Source organism: Macrosteles quadrilineatus, unplaced genomic scaffold (assembly GCF_028750875.1).
Source record: "Macrosteles quadrilineatus isolate MER2022 unplaced genomic scaffold, UCM_ALF_1.0 Scaffold_9__3_contigs__length_116548681, whole genome shotgun sequence".
NCBI lineage: Eukaryota > Metazoa > Arthropoda > Insecta > Hemiptera > Cicadellidae > Macrosteles > Macrosteles quadrilineatus.
In genome coordinates this window covers 85983665-86010607 of record NW_026542602.1, presented here as the reverse complement: position 1 = coordinate 86010607, position 26943 = coordinate 85983665, and the positions used below count along the sequence as shown (strand labels likewise).

General features: G+C 36.1%; 1 protein-coding gene across 1 annotated transcript in view; it reads left to right on the top strand.

Annotated features, from left to right (window-relative positions):
• Nucleotides 1–411: 411 nt before the first annotated feature.
• Nucleotides 412–26943, top strand: part of LOC129003612 (tRNA dimethylallyltransferase-like) — a 40062-nt gene continuing 13530 nt past the window's right edge. The window contains exon 1 of the mRNA XM_054431910.1: nt 412–555. Within this exon, the coding sequence (XP_054287885.1) occupies nt 412–555 (144 nt within the window). The remainder of the gene's footprint in view (nt 556–26943) is intronic.

Genomic DNA, 26943 nt, shown 5'->3' with positions numbered 1-26943 from the left:
AAAGAGTTATTTTGCAAATAAAGGGAATTAGTATAAATATAAAGTACATAAATTTTTCCCAAGCATTAACTTTAGCTTCTCTCCGACTCGAAATGGGCGAATAGTATGAGGTAAATAAAAAAGTTATCATACATATGTGGGAAGATTAATACAGACTTGTTTTCTCTGTATGTAATAATAGAAATTATTGATTGTCAATTGCATCTTTTAATCAAGAATGTAGGTATTCTACATAATATTTACATTGTTTAAGTATTTTGTACAAGACAATAAACCTGATAACGTTAAGCTTCAATCCAATTCCAGCGGGACTGAAAGCGCAAGCAGTCTAGTACGAATGGAGTAAGCAAAAACGAGTGCAGCCGACTAAAGTCGTTCTGTTTTTTCGTGACGTCAGTTAGTAGTCTCGTCATGGCCGCGATCGCGAAAGACGGGTTATTAAATAAGTTACCAATTATTGTGATTTTGGGTGCGACTGGTACAGGAAAATCCAAATTGGCTTTGGAAGTTGCAAAGCAGTTCAATGGTGAAATCATTAGTGCGGACGCAATGCAGGTATTTATTTCAAATAAGCTCTATCTCGTGTCTTACCACCTAAACATAACCTCACTTTTAACCTAAAAGTAATTTAATGCTTTATAATATGAATTTATATGATTGTTAAGAATAAGTTGCATTTGTAATGGAATAAACACAATGTGAACTTGATGTTACGAACCTATTATTGAGTGAACATTTTACAATCCTACGTACAAAATGAATTTGTTCCACCTAGGGAACATGTGATTTCAAAACAAGTTTCTTGTTTTTGATTATAAAGTATTAAATTATTTGATGCAATGGTATCAATCTAAACATAAAAATAAAATGCTGTTATTTTTCAATTTTTAAAGGACTAGCCTAAGTTTAAGTTAACTTCATCTTAGATGTAGGCTACCGTATTCACTTACCCTACCTGGAAATAAAACAAAATGAGTGTTAAAAACAATGGTGCTTTCGTACTATACGAAGGCCACTTATTTTACTGCGCACTGCTTCAGTTATGTTAGGAACCGGTCACCCATAAATATGTTTGTAGGATTGTAGGACTTTCCTCGTTTTGTTATGAATCGAACGATACCAGATGAGTCTTAAAAGGTTTAGGCCTATGACAATCCAACTTAACATAACCGCCACAGCACGCTGTAGTATAAGGGTAGCCAACGTATAATACGAAAGTAAGTTATTAAAAAAAATCAGGGAATGAATCAGTTCTTTAGTAGGCTTAAATCATCCTGACTTAACATTGTTTACATATTTTATCAGTCCACCTGATCCTTGCAATAGGCCACCCTTAGTACTACTTATACATTTATCCAGTGATCGATTTGTAATAAATGATGTGCCGGAACTATAAACTATTTAACTTAATGTGATTTGGTACTTATTTATGCTTATATTTTTATCTACCGGTACCATATTCGTAAGAGAGGTAGGCCTACTGGAACTCCTTTTTGCCGCGTTCCTCCGCAAATCGAGCACTGCATTTATCACTATGAGTTGTACTTTTTTTATGTGTTAGGCTATGTAAAATAAAGATGTCAATTGAAATACTGTAGGATAAATAAATAAATACATTCGGCCTAAATAAAGCACATCGTAGCAATACCGTAATAAGTTACCTAGTTTACTTTTAATCCATCTGTTTGCGGAACATCTATTAAATTAGACTATAACCCATTTCAGTCAGGCGTTAATTATAACTATTGATTGATTAACTAGGCTACCTACTCAATAATCACAGATTGAATTTCAACTACCTACCTAACTTAGACGGGATGAGTTGTCATCTTAGATTTGATCAAGAATGTTGTCAAATCACTTGTTGACAATTCAGAACCTTAAGGGTTAATAGGAGCATTTTGGCCAATTGTGAAAGTTTTATATTACATTGTTTAGCTTAATCTAGGCCTATTACATGCCCTCGGCACTGTGTTTTTGATTGGATTCAAGTACGGTTTTGAACTATTAGGTACGGTATAGCGTAATGCATCCTCTAAAAAATATTGGAACACTTTAGACTGCAGCTTGTACATAACTTGCATTAAGACACAATGCTTAACATTTAGGCAAAAAAAATCCTTAAATTTTTGATTAGCCTACCATATAGATGATTTTTTGATTACAAATATTCTATATGATACCCTACTCAGTGTAGGCCTACATATTAGCCTCATATGTGCTCATTGAATGCAACAGCGGGTACAGTTCCGCAGAAACCCTACAATATATTATCAGATGAAATCTTCATTCGATATAGGTTTAAATTAAATATCAAATTGAAATATTTGATTCAATGTAACTTAATGGTATCCTACATAGGCTACCTATCATGTAGAGTGTAGAAATATTTTTGCATAGCTATACTTCCATGGGCAAATCGTTCCATTCCATGTTGTAGATTAGCGATAGCAACCCATGTTCTTTCCAACATTTTGTCCGTAGCATTGCATTGAATTGGCTGGATACCCCTACCTCATGGAGTTTTGAGTTTTTATTCTAGGTCAGGCTTCACCATGTGATATTCTCTTTTTTGCATCACCTTTAATTTAACGTTGGCTACAACCTTTTGCTGGTAGTGTTCCATTAGCCCATTACATCTTGACAGGGCTGCTGCAGTAAATGTGCCCTTTTGGCCTGGGTTCAAAAGCGCAAGAGGTTTTAGCTTTGTTTAAGGGTGCAAAGAGAAAAATTCCCCGACTCCAACGGGGGCCAAAAGTATCTCTCAGGCCCATAGCACGTCACATGCAAACGGGGAATTGCATTACTTGAAGCAGGTGATCCCTAATCAAGTATTTTAATTGGCTACATTTCCGTTACTGACAAGCTAAATGACCAGGGTAAACTATTTATCTGAGTAAAATAAGTCTAACGTATTTAAAACTTGGCATTTCACTGGTAATAGAATACTTTCCCTTTATCATGGATATAAGTGTTGACTATGGCTAGGCGCACACGAGCGATTATTTTGAGGCGACTATTTCATCGGCCGACCTGTACATCATATATTTGAATGGAAGCGCGCACACAGGCGATCGAGAATTGCGCCAATTTTAAAATCTGGGTTTTGCCACAGATTTGTAGGCGAGGCGATTGTCGCCCGAAAATCTGTAACGTACAGGTTGTTATCAGTCCGCGCACACGGTCGACTAAAAAATCGGCCAGTCGCTTGTTGTTCTCCACAGGAGTCACTGAACTTCAGTACTTCAGTGTGAGCTGTGTTGTTTTCTTTGCTAAAAAAGGCCACAGCTGTTATAATAAAAACTGAAACTTTCAACAGACATTCTTAAAGAACTTTTTACTGTCATCACGTAAAGTGTATAGTTTATAAAACTGTCGATTTAAAAGTCTCTGACTTACTATCGGATGAACCCAATATTTAAGTTGTCTTCTTTTTTTCTTTGGTCTAATTAGAAGAGCACAAACACAGGTTAATTCAACAAAGTAACATTTTAGTATAGCTTAAACGCACTAAAAAAATCCATTCCTCGACTAAAAAATCGCCACGTGTGCGCCTAGACATAAATCAAGGGCGATTTATTTTTGGCCGATTTTTTTATTGGCCGATCGAAAAATCGACCGTGTGCGCCAGGCCTATGGCTTTGGCTAGACCAAAGGGAGCAAACAGATCCCAAATTGTCTTTTATTTATATTTGTTTGTTTACGGCAAAATCGACATTTTTGCAATAAATTACATATTATTCATTCTGATAGCCCCTGGACTACGAATAATGACTTTATAGGCTTACGGTCAGCTTACGGTAGACTGGCTACCTACAACCGCTGCCGTGCCGTGTCATGATAGCGCTTAGTGTTATTTTGTGTTTAAATGTTCCGTGTCCCGTGTTGTATTTTTTGTTTAAATTATTTTAGGTTTTTGACGTAAAGCTCCGACGATGTTGCAATGCAACGAAACATGTCAGCTTTGATCAACATTAGTTGAATTAAGACACAATTTTGGACTACTGACGGAGGTAAGCCTATAAAGTCAATAAATTACATGCAGAACAATTTGTGGATTTTTCAATTTGGTCTTCAAGCTAAAGCATGCACAACTGTTATTCGAGTTTCCAAAAAATGAGTTCCTTGTGTTCTTTTCCGAGAAGCCTGCTAGTCCTAAATTTAGACCTACTCTACGCTCTCAGTCAGAAGGGGTTTTAATACTTTTTTGAGTAAGGAGTCAACTGATAATCTAAACCTATTGCCCTAATTTGTTCAGGCGACCAGTCAAACCCCATATATCGGTGTTCTGCATTGAGTGTAGGCCCTATTCACTGGATCAGTCGGTACGGGACGGATGGACTTTAGATAGCCTAGGCCTACCTCTACAGTCCCTCCTAGCATTTCGTGCCACTCCAAGCATCTGAAAAGGCGGAAGGTCCGTTCCGTCCGAACCGAAACACTTGCGTGCTCTGCAGACGGCATCAAAACGGCTGATGACTCAGGTAGGCACATCAGGATATCCTAGAACTCTTATTTCAAACTTTCTTTCAGACAACGGAAGGTGTGGATGGTCCTGTCCCGACTTTGGCGACCTAGTGCACACATAGGTAAATCAATGCTAAAAATCTTTGTAAAATACCGTTTAAGTACTGTCAGTTGGGCCGTCCCGACCCAGTGCGTTCTTGGCTTTCAATTTTCTAATTCTCTTTGTTCAATTACAGTACAAGTTATACAATGATTATCGTCAAATAAATATAAAGATGAATCTTACCTTACTTATTGCAAAATAATTATTTTAGGTAACTTAACATAAACTAAATACAAATTTGATGCAAAACATTGTATGGCATGTTCAACATGCCTACATGGCCTGTTCAACATGCCTACAGTATACCTTAATTTATAGTGTTAAATGTTTGTACTATTTAGTTTGGAGGCAATTTTTTTTTTACATTTTATGTCGTTTCATAAATATACAAGTCATAGACTGTTATAACACCTAATTTAGAAAAAAAATTGTTCACCGATTGGTGATTATCTTTAATGTTGTAAATAATTCGGAGTACTTTATTTTTGTTGATGAAGATTTTTGTGTAAGATTTTCTTAGTTTCCCCTCCATAAATTGCTATCTCACAAGACATGTGAGAATTTATTAATACAAAATAGATGATTTCTAAGGTACGGTACCAATATCTCACATCCTTGACATTTGTCGCAGGGTGCATCAGCCTTTTGAAATTTTACCAATTAGGCTACAAGCTTAACATGTTTATCCCAATTTAAGTTTTGATCCAATATCAGTCCGAGACATTTTTTATGCTCTACTTGACTCATCAGACCAGTTTGAATTATCAATGTAAATGTTCCGGATAAATTTAGATCTTGATTTTTTTGCTTTTTACTGCTGTTACTGCTTTACTTTAATACTTTATTCCGAAATGGCGACTATACAAATGCTGGTATTTTAAGGCAAGTATGTATGGAGATGAGTGTAGGATGAGTGGCGCGATCTTTTACTGTTCTTCTCTTGTTACTGACTAAGGCCGACATATTCCTTAGACTCAGCTGATTAATTAATAGTCCATACAGCGAATGGCAACTACGGAACCTACGTTTATGGTGGAATCCGAACCACTTTTCTGCCTAGTAATTAACGAATTGGTCTAATCATCAGAATAGTTTTGCGGATAGTCGCAGTACACATTAGTGCAGACGTTAGTCCACACCAGGGAGTATCGCATCCACAGTGCATGCCTAAAAATATCCACAATTTCTGCAGTTCGTACCCTCACTCTGATGAAAGATTCGAGTAATATCACATCCTTGTTGATGTATAAAACATGTCAGAGGTGTTTTAAATGAAATACTCCCGCCGCAGCAAACCTGCCGTCTAAGCGAATTTCCATTTGGCTGAATTGATTTTCAATCGATCTATTTAAATAACATCAGGTTTAACGAGTACCTAGGTTTGCTGCTACAAGGAAACTAATAAAGTGTGTGTTTTAAGTAAAATAATTATTTCTTAGTAGAAAATGAATATATTTGCCAAGTTTGATCAAAAGATATCCATAAACAAGCAAACTACAACATTTTACAATATTCTCCATAAGAATAACATGGGAATTTTAAATTTACAATTTTTTTAGTTTTCTCCGTAACCAATAACCGTACAAAAACACTTTGATTTACTGAATTGTTTGTTTTTTTAAGCTCTTTAAGAAGGTTTAGAGAAAAATTGGGAAATTTTGTGTTTTGAGGGTCAAAAGTGAGAAAAACCAATTTTTACCCCATAAAACCCCCCATAAAACCCTGTTGCCATGGTCCGATCATGCTGGATCGCGAACTCATTCAAGTTTATCCCGCCTTACACCTTCAAACCAAATTTCATCAAAATCAGATAAAAATTACTCAAGTTATCGTGTTCACGGACACATATATATATAAATCTATATATATACATATATAAAAATTTGAACGAATGGTGTTTTTGGCCTCTGGGGACATCAAAATGAAAAAGTAAATCGGTCCCGGGCCTAAGTCTTACCATGAGACCTACGGTAATAGCTACTTCCCTATAGGGAAATTCGCTAAAAAGCAGAAACGTTTGGTAGGTAAAGCACTTCATACAGCTAAATTATTTTAAAGAGAATCAAAAATTGAACCCGTTTGTCTGGTTGTGGAGTGGTTCACCACCCATGGTTGTTGTTGATTGGGTGTTGGTATGGAACATTATTGATGCTTAGGCGCTTGGTAAAGTAGGGTTGGTAGAATTGCTGAAGCATCTCGGAATGGTGGGCACAGTCCAGGGCCCAGGTGAGATGCCAACCTCAAGGCTCTCCTCTGTTGCTCTCTCTATTGCAGGCTGGAGATGCGGTTTAGGGGCTGTCGATAAGAGGGGATGGGTGTAGGTGAGGACGGGCATAGGTGAAGACAGGTGAGGACGTAGGTGAGGACGGGGCGGGGCGTAGGTAAAGACAGGGCGTAGGTGAGGACGGGATGTTTTACCGAGGAGTTTAAGATGTTCAAGGGTCACGAATCACGGGATGAGAAGGAACACGGACAGCGACTGTCGTTGAGGATGTTGCACGGAGGCGGGTGGTGGCTCTTTTCTTGGAGTCTATGGTGGGGACCAAAGGAAAGTTTGAAGTCAAGCTTGTCTCCGAGGTAGGTGCAGGACTTTAGGGTGTGACGGACTATGTTGAAATGGATGGAATCTGATTTTGTTCTGCGGAATATTCTGGAGTTGAAATTAAAAATAAAAGAGTTGGGTATTTGCAGCCTTAAAGGTGATACGACACCAGAGGCAGTAGGAAAGGTAGTTTTAGAGGATAATTTTTGTTAGGCAGATGAAGGTGTCATAACGTCGGTTAGAGGTCCAGAATGCAGTGTCGCCAATGAACCGAGCGAGACCACAGAATGTGTTATAGGGATGTTTGGGATGGACGGAAGGTCCCGGATGTTAAAGATGTAGAGGAGAGGGTTGATTGCAGACCCTCTGGGACTCTGGCATGGAGGGTGAATGATATGAAAAAGGGTGCCATGATGGTGGACAAGGGCATTGCAGCCGTTGAAGAAAAGGGAATTCTATCTGATCTATTTATTTATTTGTTACACGGCATGCACCATTTTACATAGTATATATACAGAAAAAGCTTGCAAAGCAAAATAAACCAAAACTGATGACTGGGACAGGGAACTGGAGGTCAGGAGTTTCACACAGAGCAATTTGGTTTTATGTTGTAATAAATAGGTACTGTAACTCAAAACTTAGCCTACATACCAAAACACTTAGTAATCTGTAATAGTTATTTTTTATGATGAAGTAGATTTGTTTGAAAAAGTTAAAAAACCTCAAACAAGCATTAGATTTTTGGGTGTCTCCACATCCTATGGCCTTGTAAGAAACTCTCTGAGCATATTAATAATGTTATGTGACAGGTACAGTCAAAAAGAGTGAAATTTAACCATTAAATCAGTACCGTAGTCAACAAAAACATTTTGGTGTTCCTCTGCTCGAAAGACTGCATGATTTTGTACCTTCAGAGTTTTGTTTCTACCATTCATGGTCATACATGGAATCGATTGCTTGTGTATTGATATCATCATTGAAGCCTAAAGGTCCAATTCCTATTCTGCGACTGTTATGACTCTAGTCACGCGGCTCTAGCTGCGGCTGAAAAAATTGACTGCTCCAATGCAAAGTAAATGCAAACCATTCCTATCGAGCGTCTACAGGTAGGATTGCGACTGGAACATATTTAAAGTTTATATATACGGTGTATGAGGTGTGTTCGAGCCGTACGGCCCTAGACACGCGGCTGCGGCCGCGCGACTAGAGTCGTAACAGTCGCAGGATAGGAATTGGACCTTAACCTCACTTAACGTAGAAGTACTGGATGGCAAAGTCAGTTTTTTTGTTGTATTTTTGGTAATCTTTTTACACTTGTTCATTTGGCAACACAGTTCTAGTACCTTTCAGTAGGCTTAACTTGTTTAGCTAATTTCCCATAGGTAATATGCTATTACTGTAGGTCTCGCTTGGATACAGCTCCAGTTTCCTTTTTTTTATGTAAGAGGCCAAAAATACCATCCGTTCAAATTCGTGTAGGCTGATGTAGACTACATGACATGTGTCCATTAGCACTATAATTCGAGTGAAAAATCAGAGTTTAATGAAATTTTAAGCCTACATTATTCGAACGAGTTCGCGAACCAACCTAAACGGACTTTGGGAGCTTCGGTAGCAGCAGACCTGAGAAATCATTAAACAAAATATTGTTTGAATCGGGAATTAATCTTACATGTTAATCTTAAAGAAAATAAATTGATCAAAACCTAGGAGGATTAAACATTAAGGAGAGGGCACGCAAATAGGAATACACGTGTTGCGGTGAAGCCAGCTTTAGCAGAACACTAGAGGGGCACGCGGAGCCGTAGAGTGGCAAAAAGCCTCGGCTATAACATGGGAGAGATAGGGAAAAACGCGACGCGCGCTGTTTCGAATTAAAATTGCCGCTAGACTAAAACACCTGTGTTATTCACCGATGGCATTCTTAAAGTAAATTAAATTTCCTATCGAACAGTGTCAATCATTCCTATAAAAAATATTATTTATTATTTATTATTGAAGATCAAAGTTGAAAGAATTGACCTGGACTTTGAACATACGATTACTTTAATTACCTTTTTGAAAAAAATATTATGTATCTACACAAATTAACAATTTATTCGTGTTCCTTAAGAGTTTCTTGAAATAAAAAATATATATTTACCTATATTTAAAAGTGGTATTTAGAAAAATAATTACAATAACGTTTTTTTTTAATTTTTCCAGTTTATAAAACAATCTTACTAATAATAGGTTAAAATGAAAATTTTAATTCGGGTGATGAAATACATTTTAAATTTGCATTTTTCATAGTTTTCTCGATTTGTTAATATCATTTTTTACTAGTTTTAAGTCATTTATCTGCTAGGCAGGTGAATTTAAATAGCCGAAGTTAAGAAAAAATGCAAAGCCGCTCTAACTTTTTTACACCAACAGCCGTTACTATTAAATTACAATCATAAAAAGTAAAACAATTTCTTGGCAATCAAATTCTTGATTTTTTAATTATCATATTGAACTATATTTGATCTGTTTACCTAAAGAAACTTCGAGTAAAAAGTGTAAATGTTCAACAATCATCGCGTCTTCTGACCGCCAAAGTGCGTTTATCATTCTTTTAAAGGATTAAAACTTATTTTATTTCTCTTTAAGAAAATGTTCAAATACACATACAGTACTACTCATTATTTCAGTTTTAATTTATGAACAGTGAAATCCATTGGTGATATGGCGGGATTTGAATCCGGGACCCCTTGTACCGGAGTCCCGCGCTCTGGTTAGAGTATTATAAATAATGCACAATACAAGTATGGCAAAAAATAAAAACAAGGACAACGAATTCCAAAAAATAAGTCATCCTTGTGTAAATTACTCACCTTTGAACGTACTATTGGTTCATAAATATGACTTTCCTCTTAACAGGTTCCTAATATTACGGTTAGAATTTAACTTTTTAATTTTCGTAGCATGATGAAGTCTAATTTTTAAATAATTATATTTCTGTTACGAAATCTTCCAGTAACGCATACAACGCAGTATGAGAGGGGGCGGGAGAGTAGCGCTGCCTCCCCCCCCCCCTCCCCAGTATAATGGCTTCAACGAAACTACAGCGTGTCCTCTCCTTAATGTTTAATCCTCCTAGATCAAAACCCATTGAGACAAATGGAAATTTGCTTAGTCTGCAGTTTTGATGGGGAGGAGCTATTTTACCATAGGGTATGTTTTTGATTTTATCTTTCCTATATACAAGGGAACTTTATTTTGTATAATATTTTTTGCAGTATGTAATAGAATACATATAAATCATTTGCATCCTATATTCTAGTGAAACTTACTTAGTGTGCATGGATGTTAGTGCTGGTTTAACAAACTGAAGACAACGAGATCAATCTTAAGTCACCTTACATTATGTTTTGAAAAAGTTAGTGATTTAGAATGTAAACCCACACCTATTCCTAAAGTAAGGACCTATACCTAAATCAATGACACACTGAATATGCAATATTAACATGTTGTATGTTGTGTACTTCAATTAACCACTCAAATAAAATACTATAATGTTATTACTTTCTATACCCACATTTTTGGGTATTTACAGAGACCTTTTGAATATACCTTAACTGATGGGTCTCTCTTAACCCAGGCCTAGGTAAAATCATTGACTAATATACTCTAAGGTGGTTTAAGTCTAGAACTTAAGGTAAATCCCGGGCTCGGAAACCGGCTCTAAATACCCTACACAATGGGTCTTTACCCAGGCCAAAGGAATATACCCAAAATACCTAACCCAATGTGTCCTTACCCAGGACTAGGGAATATACCCTACCCAATAGGTATTTACCCGGTTCTCATTACCAATAGGTATGTACTTCACTGGTGGTTGAACACCAACACCAAATCTCACCAACCATATTTAAATAGTGGTCCTCCGCGCCGGATGCGGGCCGTATTTAAATCAGCTGACGAGAGGTGCGACTGCCGGTGGTAAATCAAGCAGATAATCGTTATCACCGAGTGTTTGCCTGATAACGACGACACACGGGATCTCCAGACAAACATGTCGGTCTGTCTGTTCGTCTGTCACTTCTCGTTCAGTTGTTCACACGTGGATGGCAAACACACCAACATTCCGACCAAACACTACTTGTACGACCATCCGAACATGGTACACGCATTGGTAGCCCCATCTATATGGACCAGCTGTAGCCAATGTTTTGTTAAAAAAAGGTCATAGTTGAGCCACTCACACAACATGCTACTGTCTAAAATACTACTTTCTGCCTTAGATTTTGTTACTAAGATAGTTGATGTGACATAAAAGATGCTATATCTTACAATAAGTCGTCGTATCAGTTTCAGTTGGTTTTTTATGCCGCATATTCAACAGATGTAATTTACGTCTGTCGGTAGCTCAATTCAACCAAGTCCATTTTGATTCTAAAACTGGCGACAACTTTAACCTGAAGATTGAATTTCTAGTAGGCCTACTAGCAATAGTCAAAAGGTACGATAGAACTTTTTAGCCAGTAGTACAACTCAAATTTATACCTTAAAGGATGTGGGATGTAACCTGGTTATTCTCATTTTCCCAGTGGGAAGAACTTTATTTCTTGAGTTACCTTTTTAGTTGTTAATTTTTGTTAACTCGTATGTCGTAGTACGTTCTAATAAATTTTATCTTGGGTTTATTTGTGAAATCACATGAAATCCTATAACCACTATTCAGCACCCTTAAGCATTATTTTAGAAGTAACCGTGGCATGTTTGACATGCCCCACTTCTTGAAAACACGCTGAAAATATCTTTTTCCCGCCTGTGAAAGTGTTGTATATAAATGTCCGTCAAGGGATGAAACGGGTTTGTGTTTTACGATACTGTAATACAATGAGAGTTATCTGTTACACGTCTTTTGTAGAAAAAGGTCGCTGGCCTACCTTGGATCGCTTGACATTTTCTTGATCTTTCACTTAATTCATCACCTCTTGCGTTTATTTTTATTGGGTTCAATATAGATTTCCCACTGGTACGTTTGCCAAAACTTATTTACAACGAATCAGAAAATGAGTTTTTGAATATATGGTTGTTCGTTTGAAAGATTAAATGATATTAAACAGAAAATTGAAACTGCGAGTTAGTACAAGGTCATTATTATACAAATGTGTCAGATGTTAATTTCAGCTTCGATTTCGTCATAGCCACCTGTGATGATGTATTGAAAGTGGTTATTGATGAGCTTAAGTTGTGTTCGATCCGATATCACAAACTAGCTATACTAAATAACATACAGTATAAAATAAACATTTTAATTTTGTTATTTAGGGGAACTTTTATATTTCCAGCTCATTAACAAGGTTGTTATCGGGGGCCTTTTAACCTATTTGATTTCATATCCTGGTTTGCCATTTGAGCTGTCTCAAAATAGCTAGTGATTAACTTTTTGTGCTGATAAAACAACTCTCTTGAGATTCATTTCAATAATTTGTAGCCAAACTTACACAGTGATTTTAAAATTTTACTTAATAATCGTCAATTATGAGAGGACGATCTACTTATGTAAATTCCATAAAATTGAAAACTAAGAATATTAAGGCTGCTCATTTTAAAATTAAAAATAACTGTGTTATAAATTGTCATTTTATTTGATGAAATAAGTATATGAGTTTAACTGTAATTTTTGGAGAATAGTTTATTTATTTATTTTTTGTACTGTATTGAATGTGTACTCGTCTTTACTAAGCAAAGTAAAATTGATGGAGCGACTGTTGTCTTTACTTTCTTTCTAGTCGGTTTTCCTACCAAGTAACGTTTTTTACTTCAGTAGTTTCATTTATTTTAAGTAAATAATCAAACTGATTCCCTACGTGTCGATCGAATTTGAGCTTCTTAAAACCCCTAACACAGTAATGAATGGTAAATAACTCTATAGCACGCACAGTTTTGCCTATTGCTCCGAGTTATGGCAGTTTTGATTACTCGTTTATTTGTATAATTTTTAAATCAAAGAAATAACACTAATTGCATTTATGTAGAACCATGGATTTAATAAGTTACCATTGCAATTTTACTACATACAGTAAAGATACAGTGAAGTAATATTTCCATGTTGACGTTTTAACCAGTTTTACAAAAACATTTATTTACAACTAAATGCAACTAAAAAACGTTTCGTTTATTTATAGGCCTACAGTTTGTTACACTACACTTTTAACCAAGCAAAAGAGAAATGGAAATTTCATAGAAGTACACTCTTTGGGGGGTTCCTTGGACTAGGTTTAAACTAACTAATAAAGCTACAGACATGTGGGAAACAACTGGAAGTTTTTTGGGATGAATGTCAAGGGATGAAAATAGTTGACAATATTTTTAAGAAATTCCCAACCAAGCCAAGTGGTGCGTTTGCACTATTATATGCATGTGCCTCTTTGAAAACTACATAACAAACACTGTGAGAACATGTAACATATTATATGTTATGTTACATGTTCTCACAAGTGCTTGTTTAAGCCATAATGCGAAAACTCTTCTTTCATGTGTTACTTCCGTTACGTTGTTCGAAACGCTATTTTCACTTTCGCTATTTGTTTGTTGTGTTGTTCGCCATTTCCGCCATGACATTAGTGTAAACAGTAAACATCCGGTACCAGGTGACTGTATGTGTAGCCTTGTATTGGCACGTGCCTAGGTCAATGCCGAGCCGAACTGCAACAGAGTCACCTCAACTGTGGAAAGCAAGTTCGGTACATTAGTCTTCAAAAGCGGTATACCGAGTCACGTTGTTGATAAGGAGCATTTTTTTCGTCAGATAAATAATTAGGTACCCATCAACTTGTACAGACCTAGTTGAAAATTGAAAGAATTTGAATTTCAGCAAGGCTAAATACTTTCAAAGATTCCTTGAACTGTGTCCTAACTGGTTATACTTTAGCTTGTTTATCGATATACATAGGATGTCCTCTTCAGTATTCAAAGTCGAAGGTAAATTGGATAAATTGAATGATGTCACAGTAGTAGTTCCCAGAGTTGTGCGATAATTTAACGGAATCTTTAATTGAGACGTCTCAACAACTTTGAAGTTCCGTGAAGCCCTCCGAACAACTTACCCCCGTACTACCCCTTGAGTGCTGTTTTCCAAGTGCTCAATCGGCTTCAAGTGGTGTGTTGTAGACTCGATATTCCTTCATTGAATGAGTCGTTTTAGCTATTTTAGGTACAATTGTATTAAAGCACATGCAACCATCTTGCAACCAGCCAAAGGTCAGAATTCGGAAACGTTAAAATAATCTGTATAATTGAGCGGGACAAAGCGAAGCTCCATAGAGTCGAAATGTAACCGAATAAACGGATTTCACGACCAACAGATCTTTTAATTATGAATGGCAAAGTTGAGTTGGCTAACTATTGAGTAGAACCGTTTCAATGAAATTGGTTTTAAGATTTGTTTTCGCGTTTATTCTGATAATGTTTGTTAGCAAAGCCTAGGTTAGGAGCTTACTTTGCCTTTTAATACCTAAGATGCTTAGTCTTATTTTTTTAATTGTGTGTCATTGTATTGACTGTGAATTAATTTACTTTATATGATTAGTTTCTGATGTGAGAACATACTGGAGTCGTAAAGACGGGGAGCTTCCTTACGCCAGAAATTGCAGTCTTACGAGGAACATGCTTCCATACATAAAACACTGTAAACCATCTAAACGTGTAAAGGTAATGGGAATCTTGAATCCTAGCAGATTTGAAGACGATCAAACCGATCCAATTTCAAAGACCTTTTCAATTGATCAAAACACAAATAATCATCTCTTCACGGTACGCCAGTAAAAAACTCTGATACCCAGCCCATTCAAAACTGCTAACCCTACACCGGAGGTTTAAAGGGCTGCATCCTCTGGATCCTTGACCTCGTCTTCCCACGGTCGGTATCTAATCTGAGGCTAGATATGGGCGAATAATCGCCGACCTTGTCTGCGGGGGCGCCGAAAAGGTTCAGTATCGCTTGCCACCTGTCGCGGAAACAGGCCGGACCGGTCCCAGAATTGGGGGAAAGTGGCGGGCGACAATCGACCTTATTGAGTTCACTTTCCCACATCCATAACAGCGCTTGAGGAAGCTAGTGTCTGCACAGTTGGGAAAGTTGCTATGGTTCGCCAATTTCGTTTTGGCGGTTCCCAGTGGCCTGTTTGAGTATTTGGTCACGCGCTTTTTGCCTGACTGGAATCAATGTTTTCGTGAAGCGCCGCAGTTGATATGGATTAAAATGTATTAATAGTGAACATGTAAGATTTTTTATCGACTGACTAATTCTTTATATGACACCCAAAGTCATACAGTTTGCTGATTTGGATTGTCAATTAGAAATATTAAACTTATATCTATTATTCATTCATAATCCTAAGGAAGATGACATATTTACAGTAAACATTACACTAGGTACAAAACATATTTCTTGCACCTGAACCCCAAAATTTGTTATTCGTAACTGAAATACAGCAACTCGTATTTGCATGTGATACAACATGTGTATAAACACATCTATGAAAGTCCGCCCTCCATGAAACAGATATATTCAGAAAATATAAAGTTAGCATTACCCAAAAATTTCTCCCTTTTTAATCTATTTGTTAACTTTTCTGTATAACCACACAAGTTTGTTTATTTGGTTTCAGTTTCACAAATTTTAAAAGAAATTGAAAGAATTTCAAAAATAAATTTGGTCTACTTTCACCTAGCTTACCCACATTAAAAATTTGTTTAAAATAATTGTAAACCTTTAAAGTACTTCTGTGTACTTGAGTATGTACCCGAATCGTAATTTTGTGTTCTATACCAAAACTTTTAGTCGACGTTGTTAAATATCACCCCTTTTTTTCAGTCACTTCTAAATTTCAAATTTGCAAAACAATTGTATGAGTTGAAACATAGCATCAAGCTCCAAAATTAACTGTCAACAAATACCAAACAAACTAGCTGCTAGTTTAAGTATCGCCATAAATCACCATTTTGTACTACAACTTACTGCGCGTTTTGAGTTTTTTCAAAATTTTTGAGTCACACGATAGTAGCGCTATGGGTCCAAAGTTATCACATTCGCCTGTGGCTGAGCTCAGCAGACCGTCCAACGAGGTCAAGTGCAGCGTATCTCGCGAGATAAGTGACCTTTGACCTGCAACTTTTTGGACGATTTTGACCTCTTATGAAAGATTACTATAAAAAGAAACTATCCTTGATACTTTGCTGTCTCGGCTGTTTCTAAACCTAACAATGCTTTGTAAATGGATTGTAAATTGTGTTTTAACGTTTAAGAATAAGAATTTTTACAGTGTTAGTGTTCAACATTTTAGAACTTATAAGAATAATAAGTTAAATACCTTATTTACGTCTTCCTTCAATCCAAGTCGTCTTATTTGATCAAATACGACGACTTGGATTGAAGACGTAAATAAGGTATTTAACCTATTATTGTTAATACTCTTTATCAATCCAGGAGGCAAAACATGGATAAATTTAGAAGTTAATGTACCTAATCATATTAAAGTTTATTCGTCCAAACCTAGAATGTCAAACATAAAATCGTATTATTCTGCCAACAAATGTTTTATAAATTGTATTATCTTTGAAATTTCAATTGCTGTAAAAATCCACTCTTGCTGTAAAAGTCTATTTGAAATTTTAAAAAAAAAAACTTTCAAATTACACACTACTAACCAGTACATCATAACTTACATACGTTCATTATAAACTTTAAATGTTTCTAAAATTTTAGAATTGTTTGCTCAGTAGATTAGTCACATCTTCACAATAAAAGTTAGGATTTTTACTTCTTTGCATCCAACCTGACTTAACATAAAAATCACCATCAACAGTTAGATCAATTCTGTTTTTCAAGAAAAGTTCCTATTTAGTACTACTCAAAAATACAAAACCATTATCACACGGCAAGATCAAAGAACGGAAATTGATAAAGTAATACCTATATAATTCCGATAACTGGATTTATAAAGCGTTAGTGTTTGATATCGACTCGTGTGTATCTCCCGTGGCTAATTACATTTAATCCACATTGCTATTATTGTATCTCGACACAGTTGGCGTTTATTGTGTGGATTCAAAGGTGCTTCACGTGTGACCTGAATACAGTTTCAGCTATTTTGATTGCATTAGGTAGAGAATATTTCTACAAGATTATTTATCAACTTTAATTTGAGTGTGTACAATTTACACTGAAATTGATGAATTTTCGTTTAAAATCCGAAGCTGATGAACGTTTTCGAACATTTAGATGGTTTAATACATCATAAGTCTACTGGAATGTAATTAATAATAAATCAATTTTTAACGAAAGTGTGTTGTTATTAATCCACACAAGTAGGTCTAGCTTGGCCCCAGAATTAGTTAAATAAATTACAAAAATAATTCGAATATTGGTATTACTTCATTAAATATTGTTTTAGAATGAATGATTATTATTATAGGCCTAATGCATTGATTAAGTAAATGCATTTCACTAAAATATGCACATGAGGTTCTTATAACAGCACTTTCGAATATTCACAAGAATTATGTTAAACCCTCATAATATAAACATTACGTTTGCGATGGTAAAACTTTAACGTCCATAACATGTGCATCAATAATTTACCAAAGTAAATCAATATCTTTCCACAGTAAATTTTGCCACGCTATTTTTTAAGTTTTTATTTTTGAAAAACTCAAAACACAATGAGAAGCATGTTAAATCTTAACAAGTTGTCTTAATTTAAAAACACAGTTAACACATGCAGCTGTGTTTAACAAATACGACAACTTTTTACTTCGTTAGCAGCACTTAACACGGCGTTAAACTAATATCTTTATCGGCAGCACTTGTTATCACAGCTTGGTTATCAGTATTGCAATTTTATTGTGATACTCGCGCAGTTAAAATGGCCTTGAACAACACTTCCGCATCGTGAATCTTACACCTGATGGTGATAAGTCCTATGTAGCGATCGTTAGATAGTGATGGTTATAAAACTAGAAATACAGGTTGTCGATACAGTATAGGGCGTAAAACTTGTATGTTTTATCTGTATATTCAAACAATTAATTATGAGTGAGTGTAATTGTATGTTTAAAGGATGGTTGTGGACAATCGTTCACTTGTAAATCAGAAGTTTCAAGTAGTTTTTGGATTTTGAATCTCATCCAGTTTTTTGTGAAAAAAGGAACACGACAATTATAGGTTTAGTGCAATATCGTGTAATAATTGTACTGTTCAGAAAAGATGCATGAAATAAATATATATATTTAGGTATAAAATATTTTTTACCATCGATGTATATACAACACTGTTTACGTAACACGTAAAATCCAACAGAATCCAAGCTAGGAACAAGTGGTTGCAACATTTAAGTCCGTATAGTTTTTCCAGTTTGGTGGTTAACATAAGAACTATATAAATTGCGTTTAAAGCAATAAAAATATTCAGACGAACCATCCACACTGACAGGGTTACTTACGTAGAAAGGTTCTTACTTAGGTAGGAGTTTGATGATACACAGTCTTCATCGCCTATGAAAGTGCGCTGTTAAATCATATACCATCAAAATATATTATATTTAAACTTTAAATTTCAGATCAATGACGAAATCATCTAAAGTATAGAAAGAAAATCAATAAACATATTTTGCACGCTCTGTAAAATTAAAATTTGACAAATCGACCATGTACATAGTTATTAAAAAAACACAATAGACAATATCTTATTTGCAAATACGAAAATGAATCACACTAGCAATTCATTGATGCACTAGGAAGTTGAGAGATGTAAATGAAGAAGTGAATAATGAATATAAAACGAGGCAATTGCAATCAGTTGAGGACAAATGCAGGCTGTGGCTGTATCAACATCAGTAGAATGCATCATTATCTTTGCGGTGCATCGCATCAGCTGCAATAACACCTCAAGGTCGATAGAGTATAGTACTATCAATACAATCACTGCAAGTAGTATTCCATTAAATACAACTACTACGACTTAACTCCTTTGAGCCAATTCCACTACTACCAATACTACGATTGCAGAGAGTAATAAAACATTTGTTAAGATTCAATAATTCCATTTCTCATAAGGTTAACATGGGGAACTCCAGAGCCGCTTGGGCGGAGCCCGAAAGGATTTTTGAAATAAGAATATGCCTATATGTTAATCAGGAATGTGAGCTATCATCATGCCAAATTTCAGCCCAATCCGACCAGTATTTTTCGCGTTCACTTGTCACAAACATACATCCATACATACATCCAAACTTTCTCATTTATAATATTACTAGCTGTACCCGCGGGCTTTGCCCCGTTTAACTTCATAAGTATTCGCATGGCTCATTCACGTCCTGGTTGAAGTTCGTTCGCTACGCTCACTCACCTTTAGGTTGGAGCTCGTTCGCTGCGCTCACTTGCCTTCAGGTTAGCTCGTTCGCTACGCTAACTCACCTCCAGGTTGAAGTTCGTTCGCTACGCTCACTCACCTTTAGGTTAGAAATTAGCTGTTGTCATAAATTTAAAAAAAATAATAGTGCTGCACCCTGTTGGTAATCCTTGTAACTTTTATGCTATTGAACATCATAGAACAGAACCAACTTGTTTAATTGAAACAACTGTTAAGATTCATTAATTCCTTTTAAATATGAAAAATCATAAGGTTAACATGGGGAACTACAGAGCCACTGGGGCGGAGCCCGAAAGGATTTTTGGGATAAGAATATGCTTTAATGTTAATCGGGAATGTGAGCTATCATCATGCCAAATTTCAGCCCAATCCGTCCAGTAGTTTATGCGTGATTGAGCAACAAACACACACACAAACACACACACAAACTCACAAACTTTCAGATTTATAATATTACTAGCTGAAACCCGCGGGCTTTGCCCCGTTTAACTTCTTAATTTTCAAGATTATCTCGTTCGCATGGCTCAATCACGTCCTGGTTGAAGTTTGTTCGCTACGCTCACTCACCTTTAGGTTGGAGCTTGTTCGCTACACTCACTCACCTTTTGGTTGCAAATTAGCTGTTGTCATAAATGTAAAAGAAATAATAGTGCTGCAACCTGTTGGTAATCCTTGTAACTTTAATGCTATTGAACATCATAGAACAGAACCAACTTGTTTAATTGAAACAGCTGTTAAGATTCAATAATTCCATTTCTCATAAGGTTAACATGGGAAACTCCAGAGCCACTGGGGCGGAGCCCGAAAGGATTTTTGAAATAAGAATATGCCTATATGTTAATCGGGAATGTGAGCTATCATCATGCCAAATTTCAGCCCAATCCGACCAGTATTTTTCGCGTTCACTTGTCACAAACATACATCCATACATCCATACATCCATACATCCAAACTTTCTCATTTATAATATTATTAGTAGGATTAGTAAGATAGTAGGATGAAATAAAGAACAGCTGTTCGAATCAAGATTATTTATTCTAGCTGTCACGGATATGTTTACATTGAATGTTGTTTACAAATACAGTAACCCATTCCGACCACGTTTTTAAAGCAAATCCAAACCATGTAAGATTAAACACGTTTTCCCTTACATAACTGATTTAATTAATCGCAAGTGCAATAATTTGTAGGGTAACCGTAAATGAAAATAGAGATTCTTTGTGTATAAAATTGTTGTTGAGTTTTGATAACCGGGGAAAAGACCTTGAATCAGTGTTGTATATGGCTGAAAAACTTAAATTTTTTAAATGAGCGTTTTCAGTTGAGACTCGGCACACGACCGACGCGCCCCATGTCCATAAAAATAAAAGCAGGCCCACCGTGTATTTATGTTTTATTCGTCATGTGTATAAGTGTACAGTTCGTGTATGTGTTTCAAAAACTTCTAGACGCACCTAATGGGGAAGCTTAAGACCTTATATTAGGACTGATGGCGATATAATTTCGCCGAAATGCATCTCCTGTAATAGGATACATTAGGATCGACCGGCGGACACAGGTAATTTAACCTTTTATTGATTGTCATACCGATCCGGAACAACAACAAACAACATAGGCTAAAACAAAGTTATGTATAATAGCTTGGCCAGCATATCTGAAAATATGCAATCCAACTGCTTTAAACTGAATACTATAAGATCCCCGTGCGTAGAACGGGTACACAGATAGTCATTACTATAAACTACTATGACTCTTTAGTACTATTTCATCGCTTACACTAATGCGACTACAATTCTTAATTACCATTACTACCACTACTGCGACTGAAATTCTAGAGCACTATTAGTCTATTCTGTCACTAATGAAAAAACTACTACTTCACTACAATTCAACCAATACCTTTTTAACACGAACAGTATTATCATTTTATGTTACTATCCCAATACGACTATCGGAGACGACAATCACGCGAAATGCAATGCACCAAAAAAAAGCCTTGTAATATATGGTGTAGGTACTCCGATGTGACATGCACGGTGAAAGATGCACTGCTCCTCAAAATATATTCTGCTATAGAGCTGAAGCCAACTTAAATTTTTTTTGGCAACCGATTTTCTATCACTTAACAACGTAATCTTGAATTTGTAATATCAGACATTGTACTCAGTTGTTATATTTTTGATTCGTTATAAAACACTTAATATGACAAAAAATATCAAAATCCCAAAGAAATACTTCTTTGAGCGTTGTAGACATCATTTATCATATCATTCACAGCTAGAGTTACAATATGTGAATTGGTGAAGAAAATATTAACAAGGTTTGACTTTGTATGAAATGGTGGTAAGCAAGTATGTTATTCCGCTTATATTTCCAATTTACTATTGTAATAGTATATTACGTTACTAGTCCTGAAAATAAATGTTTACCGGACGAGTGTGGTCGTTCCCGTGCGAGACGAAGTCGAGTACGGGATTACCATACGAGTCCGGTACACACATTTTGGACGAGTTACGTACGATAGTTTACGCCATACTACTTAATTCGTCCAGATCCTTATATATTTCCACCAACTAAAGGACTAAACATCACCAGTCATAACCTCCAAGAGAGGTTATGTTTTTGTTTATAACCAATCATTGCCACGCAAATACAGTATAATCAGCTGATTGGTGTCCGGTAAAACTCATTGCAGAACAGTATTACCACGCAATGAAACCCCATTTGAATAAGCTGGCGGCAAACAGCTGTTTTCTGGACTAAATCCTTGCGTGGGAAGTTCGTCAAAATAGTGTAGTGTGGCGTAATAGTATATTACGTTACTAGTCCTGAAAATAAGTGTTTACCGGACGAGTATGGTCGTTCCCGTGCGAGACGAAGTCGAGTACGGGATTACCATACGAGTCCGGTACACACATTTTGGACGAGTTACGTACGATAGTTTACGCCATACTACTAAATCCGTACAAATCCTTATATATTTCTACCAACTAAAGGACTAAAAATCACTAGTCATAACCTCTCTTAGGGGTTATGTTTTTGTTTATAACCACTCATTGCCACCTAAATACAGTATAATCAGCTGATTGGTGTCCGGTAAAACTCATTGCAGTACAGTAGTACGCAATGAAACCCCATTTGAATAAGCTGGCGGCAAACAGCTGTTTTCTGGACTAAATCCTTGCGTGGGAAGTTCGTCAAAATAATGTAGTATGGCGTAAACATATTGTTTTACTTTGTTTCCCAGTTCACACGGTCGCTACGTGGTGCTCTAGCGTCATTTGCAATACAACATCCCGGGCTATCTAGGTTATCTCAGAGTTCGCCCCGTTACTAACACTTTGAACACTTTGTAGCCGCGCGTGGCCATTTTTCTTGAAGAATTTCCAATAACTGCATACGTTCTTATCAAGTGCATTACGTCAAGTAGTTTTGATGAGTTTGCTGTTTTCACTGCACGTGTTGCTCGTGACAATTTTTCTGCAAACTTTTTATACAAAGTTATCTTAGCGTAAAAAGTTCAAACGGTTAATGTCATGTTTTTACGCTGTTGCTGACGTTGCTTGGATAGTGTTGTGAGTTTTTATTGCGTCGAAATATATTATTGTTTTGTAACGACGCAGATGTTGTGATTGAATTTTTTATTGAAATTGATATGTTTAAGAAATATTGCTTTAGCGAATTGGTCTATTATAGGGTTATCACTTCAAGGGAAGCACTGAGTACAGAAAACCATATACAGTATTCCATCTTTAGGGTTTTCTAGAAACCAAAAGATTGTCAATCTAAGGTATATTTGCTCTCATATTTTTTGCGAAATTTGGGTTAAACGTGTACATATATGTATTTAAACTAGTTTGCGACCCGGATATCTTGATCATAGGATAGGGATCATTATGGAACGTTTTACATCCCTAAAATAACTTTTCTATTTTTTGTTCTGGTTGAAAAAATACTACGCTTTATTTTCTAAGGCGCACGATTTAATTTTGTTGTTCACAAAATTCATATGCCCTTTTGATGTATATACAAAAATGAGATTCACCACTACTACTAAAAATAATGTATCCCCGTTAAAAAAAATCTAATTCGAGTAAGGGTAGCCGACAAATGAATGATGTGATGGTTTTGTTCCTGCATTTAAGAGTAGCTGTTTCTTTATCGAGGATAATAAAAAAAGTTCTCAGATTGAAAAAAAAACAAAAGCCTATCATTTTGTTTGATGGTCGAGTGTCCTTCTGAACACTAGTCAAACATCCGGTATCTTATAAAATACAAAATTGAATATATAACATTTGCACTAACATTTTTCTATTGCTCCCTGTTCAACGATGGAGCCATTTTTTGTGAAATACAGCTCTTCTCGTTAAACCCTGCTTTGTATTTATCATGTTTTATTGGAGACATTTACTCCTAAGAATTGTGTAGATTTATAAACTTGACTGTCATTATTTCAATCTAGTTTGCGTAATGCAATGCACCTTTGTAATTTGGTACATTGTATCTGGCACAAAAGCACTTAAATGTTAGTAAACACGATTTCCCAACAGATACACTGTGCACTTGAAACCCAGACGTTCGCGTGGCATTTTTATTAATGAAATCAACTTCCATTAACACAAAGTTAGTTGATTCGCTGACAGCGTGTAATTTAATCCAGCGACCTCTGACCTGGCTGCCGCGCGCGCATTTTTGTGCCAAACTCCAACTTTGTATCCCGAAGGTTCATCGGCTGGCGGAGGTCAAATGAGGCGAATTCTTTCGTAATTATTGACTCTGCATTTGCTCTTTCTGCAATTGCGTTTTGGTGAAATTCTGGCTGGTGCAGCGTCTTTGCTATTGTAACATAACCTGTTTGCGTCGTGGTGTTTTTATTGGTTATTCTGTTATTTGTGTTTTGCGTAGTTGACGTTTTGGTTGGATTATTGCTGGTTCAGAATTGGAAGGTAGAAATATAATTGTTGAATGCAGGTTTCTAGAACAATAAGTTCTATTGTTTCAAAATTGATGTGGTTTTATTATTCCATTGATCTGTTCTGTAGGCCTTTGTAATGGGAGAACATGTTTAAACTGCTTGCAATATCCCCTTTCAACTTTATCAATGACAATGTATTGTTGTTAGGTTGATTGAATAATTATGTGCAGCCAAAAATCCAGGGGAGGGGGTTTGGGAAATTATGGCTTCCCTCTGAAAACTTATGGATATTTGCGAAAAAATCTGTTCTTGTACGCATTTGAAAATTACTATACAACCGAAAAATCTTAAGTTTTATCTAAGATTGTTTGTCAATCAATGTTTTTCCCTAAGTTACCTGTCTAAAAAAAATAAATAATAGAATATAAAGTAAGTAAATAAAAAATTATAACAAAGCAACAATTAATTAAATCGATCAAAGTAATATTATTCGTATTACACATTGAAAAATGAAACTTTTCCAGACATCATTACTAACCTACAGTTAATAATAGACACATGAACACATGCAAATAACACTAGTAATAATTTACTTCTCTTCTCTACTCTTATTCTTCGTATACATTTTCAATCACTCAGGTTTTTCCAGCCATCTTAGTAGAGTTGTCAACTAAATGGTTTGCTCTTGACTCCAAGTGTTTGCAATCGTTGACAGGCGCCTGTGACGGCCGCTGTCTGTGCAAATAGGCGAGACTTTGTGTTTGCATAGCGTTCAAATCGTATCCCGCGCGAAGAGAAAAAATACCCTGTTTATCCCTAAAGCTGGTGAGAAATCCCGATTTGCATACAGTATTGTTAAATGTTGTATCGTACTTTTGAAAGATTTTTTAATGTGAAGTGTTTGTAGAGATAATTTTTAGAGGTGCTCAATTGTGAACAAAAGTATAAAAGTATGCAACGTGAATTTATACATTTTAACCCTACGTGGGGGAGCAAGCTGATGGTTGAGTACGACACTTTGGTCTTTGAAGACAAGGGTTCAAATCCCTAATAACATCAATGGATTTGATCGAAGCCGTGATGCTGCAACCCTAAGTGTCTGAAGTTACGCGAAAAACGACCTTTGTTAGAGTCAAGCGTCCTGGGACAAAAAACCTTTAGGCCTACATGTTTTTAAATATTTATTATTTCATCATTTACTGAGCTATATCTAATGTATGTCACTGTGGTAAAATGCCTTTTCCTACAGTTACCTAACAATGTACATGTTCTCTCGCTGATTTGAGAAAGCAAAGTGGCCAATTCGCTCATCAGTGAGACAATGTTAACATTGTCTCACTCTAATTACTTTGTCTCACTCCAGATTTGCAACGTGAAGGCACGAAATAGTGAGCGCGTAACATGCAGGCAACGTCATATGCGCGCGAAGTACGTTGGCAGCACTGGCTGTAAATCAGCTGGTTAACTGTTGTACTGTTGTATTTGTCACTTCACATTAAATGTTACATTAAAAGATCACTTCTGTGTAAAAATAGGTTATGTTTCTTCACCAATTTATTTGTTTTATGGTAACTGTAGGAAAAGTATAATGTGCAACTCGAGTTTAAAGTACAATTGCCTCACTCGAGAAACCATTCCTTATTTTATTATTTAACAATTAGTTTTGGAGCGTGGCTAGTATAGTGATTATAACGCAGGACCTATGTCCTAGAAAACATAATTTGTAATCCTGCTAAAGACAATTGTAAATGTATCGGTGGGGGGGGGGGGGGGGGGTCAGTGTTGGTTCAACCATTCAAAAACACTAAAAGGGGAGGTATCTCTTGTCATATATTTTGTAACCAGAAATCAGGCAAATTTACACTATCGAACCCGAAACTACATATTTCCTATCTTGGTTGAAAATGTGAAGAAAAATCCCGCATCATCCCACAACCGATACGAAAATCAACAAGTGGGTGCGAATCATTGGACGATATCAGCGCCAATTCTCGGTAGTGGCGAGTAATGCAAATAGTGATAACAGATATCAGTATAAATACGGCGCCTGCACCGCTCACCGCTCCTCCCATTGATAGCTGATAATGGCTGTTGAAGCAAACACTCTCGTAGAACTCGTATCTATGTTTACGCGCTACGATACCTAGGAAAGTGCATTAAATGATTCAACTAACTTCGTGGAATTCGAGTGTATCCAATGGTTCGACATATTGAGTTCTTAGATGCTCCTTGTTTGCTAGGATTATTTTCTGAACCACAATGATGTACTTGTACTCTTTTATGTAAATTGTTGTTTGATACATCCTCATGGTTGAATATAAAAACTTGATTTTCAAATAAATTTGTTGATGAGGATGTATAAAATTCAATCGGAATCTTAGTTTAGAAGTAAATTTTGAGGATGGTTGTTAAAAGATACACTAGTTTCAATCATCATGTTTGGAACAAGGCAATCTAGAAACATCATGTATCCTATATACCTACTTTCCCAGAAACGTTCTGTCACGTTTCCT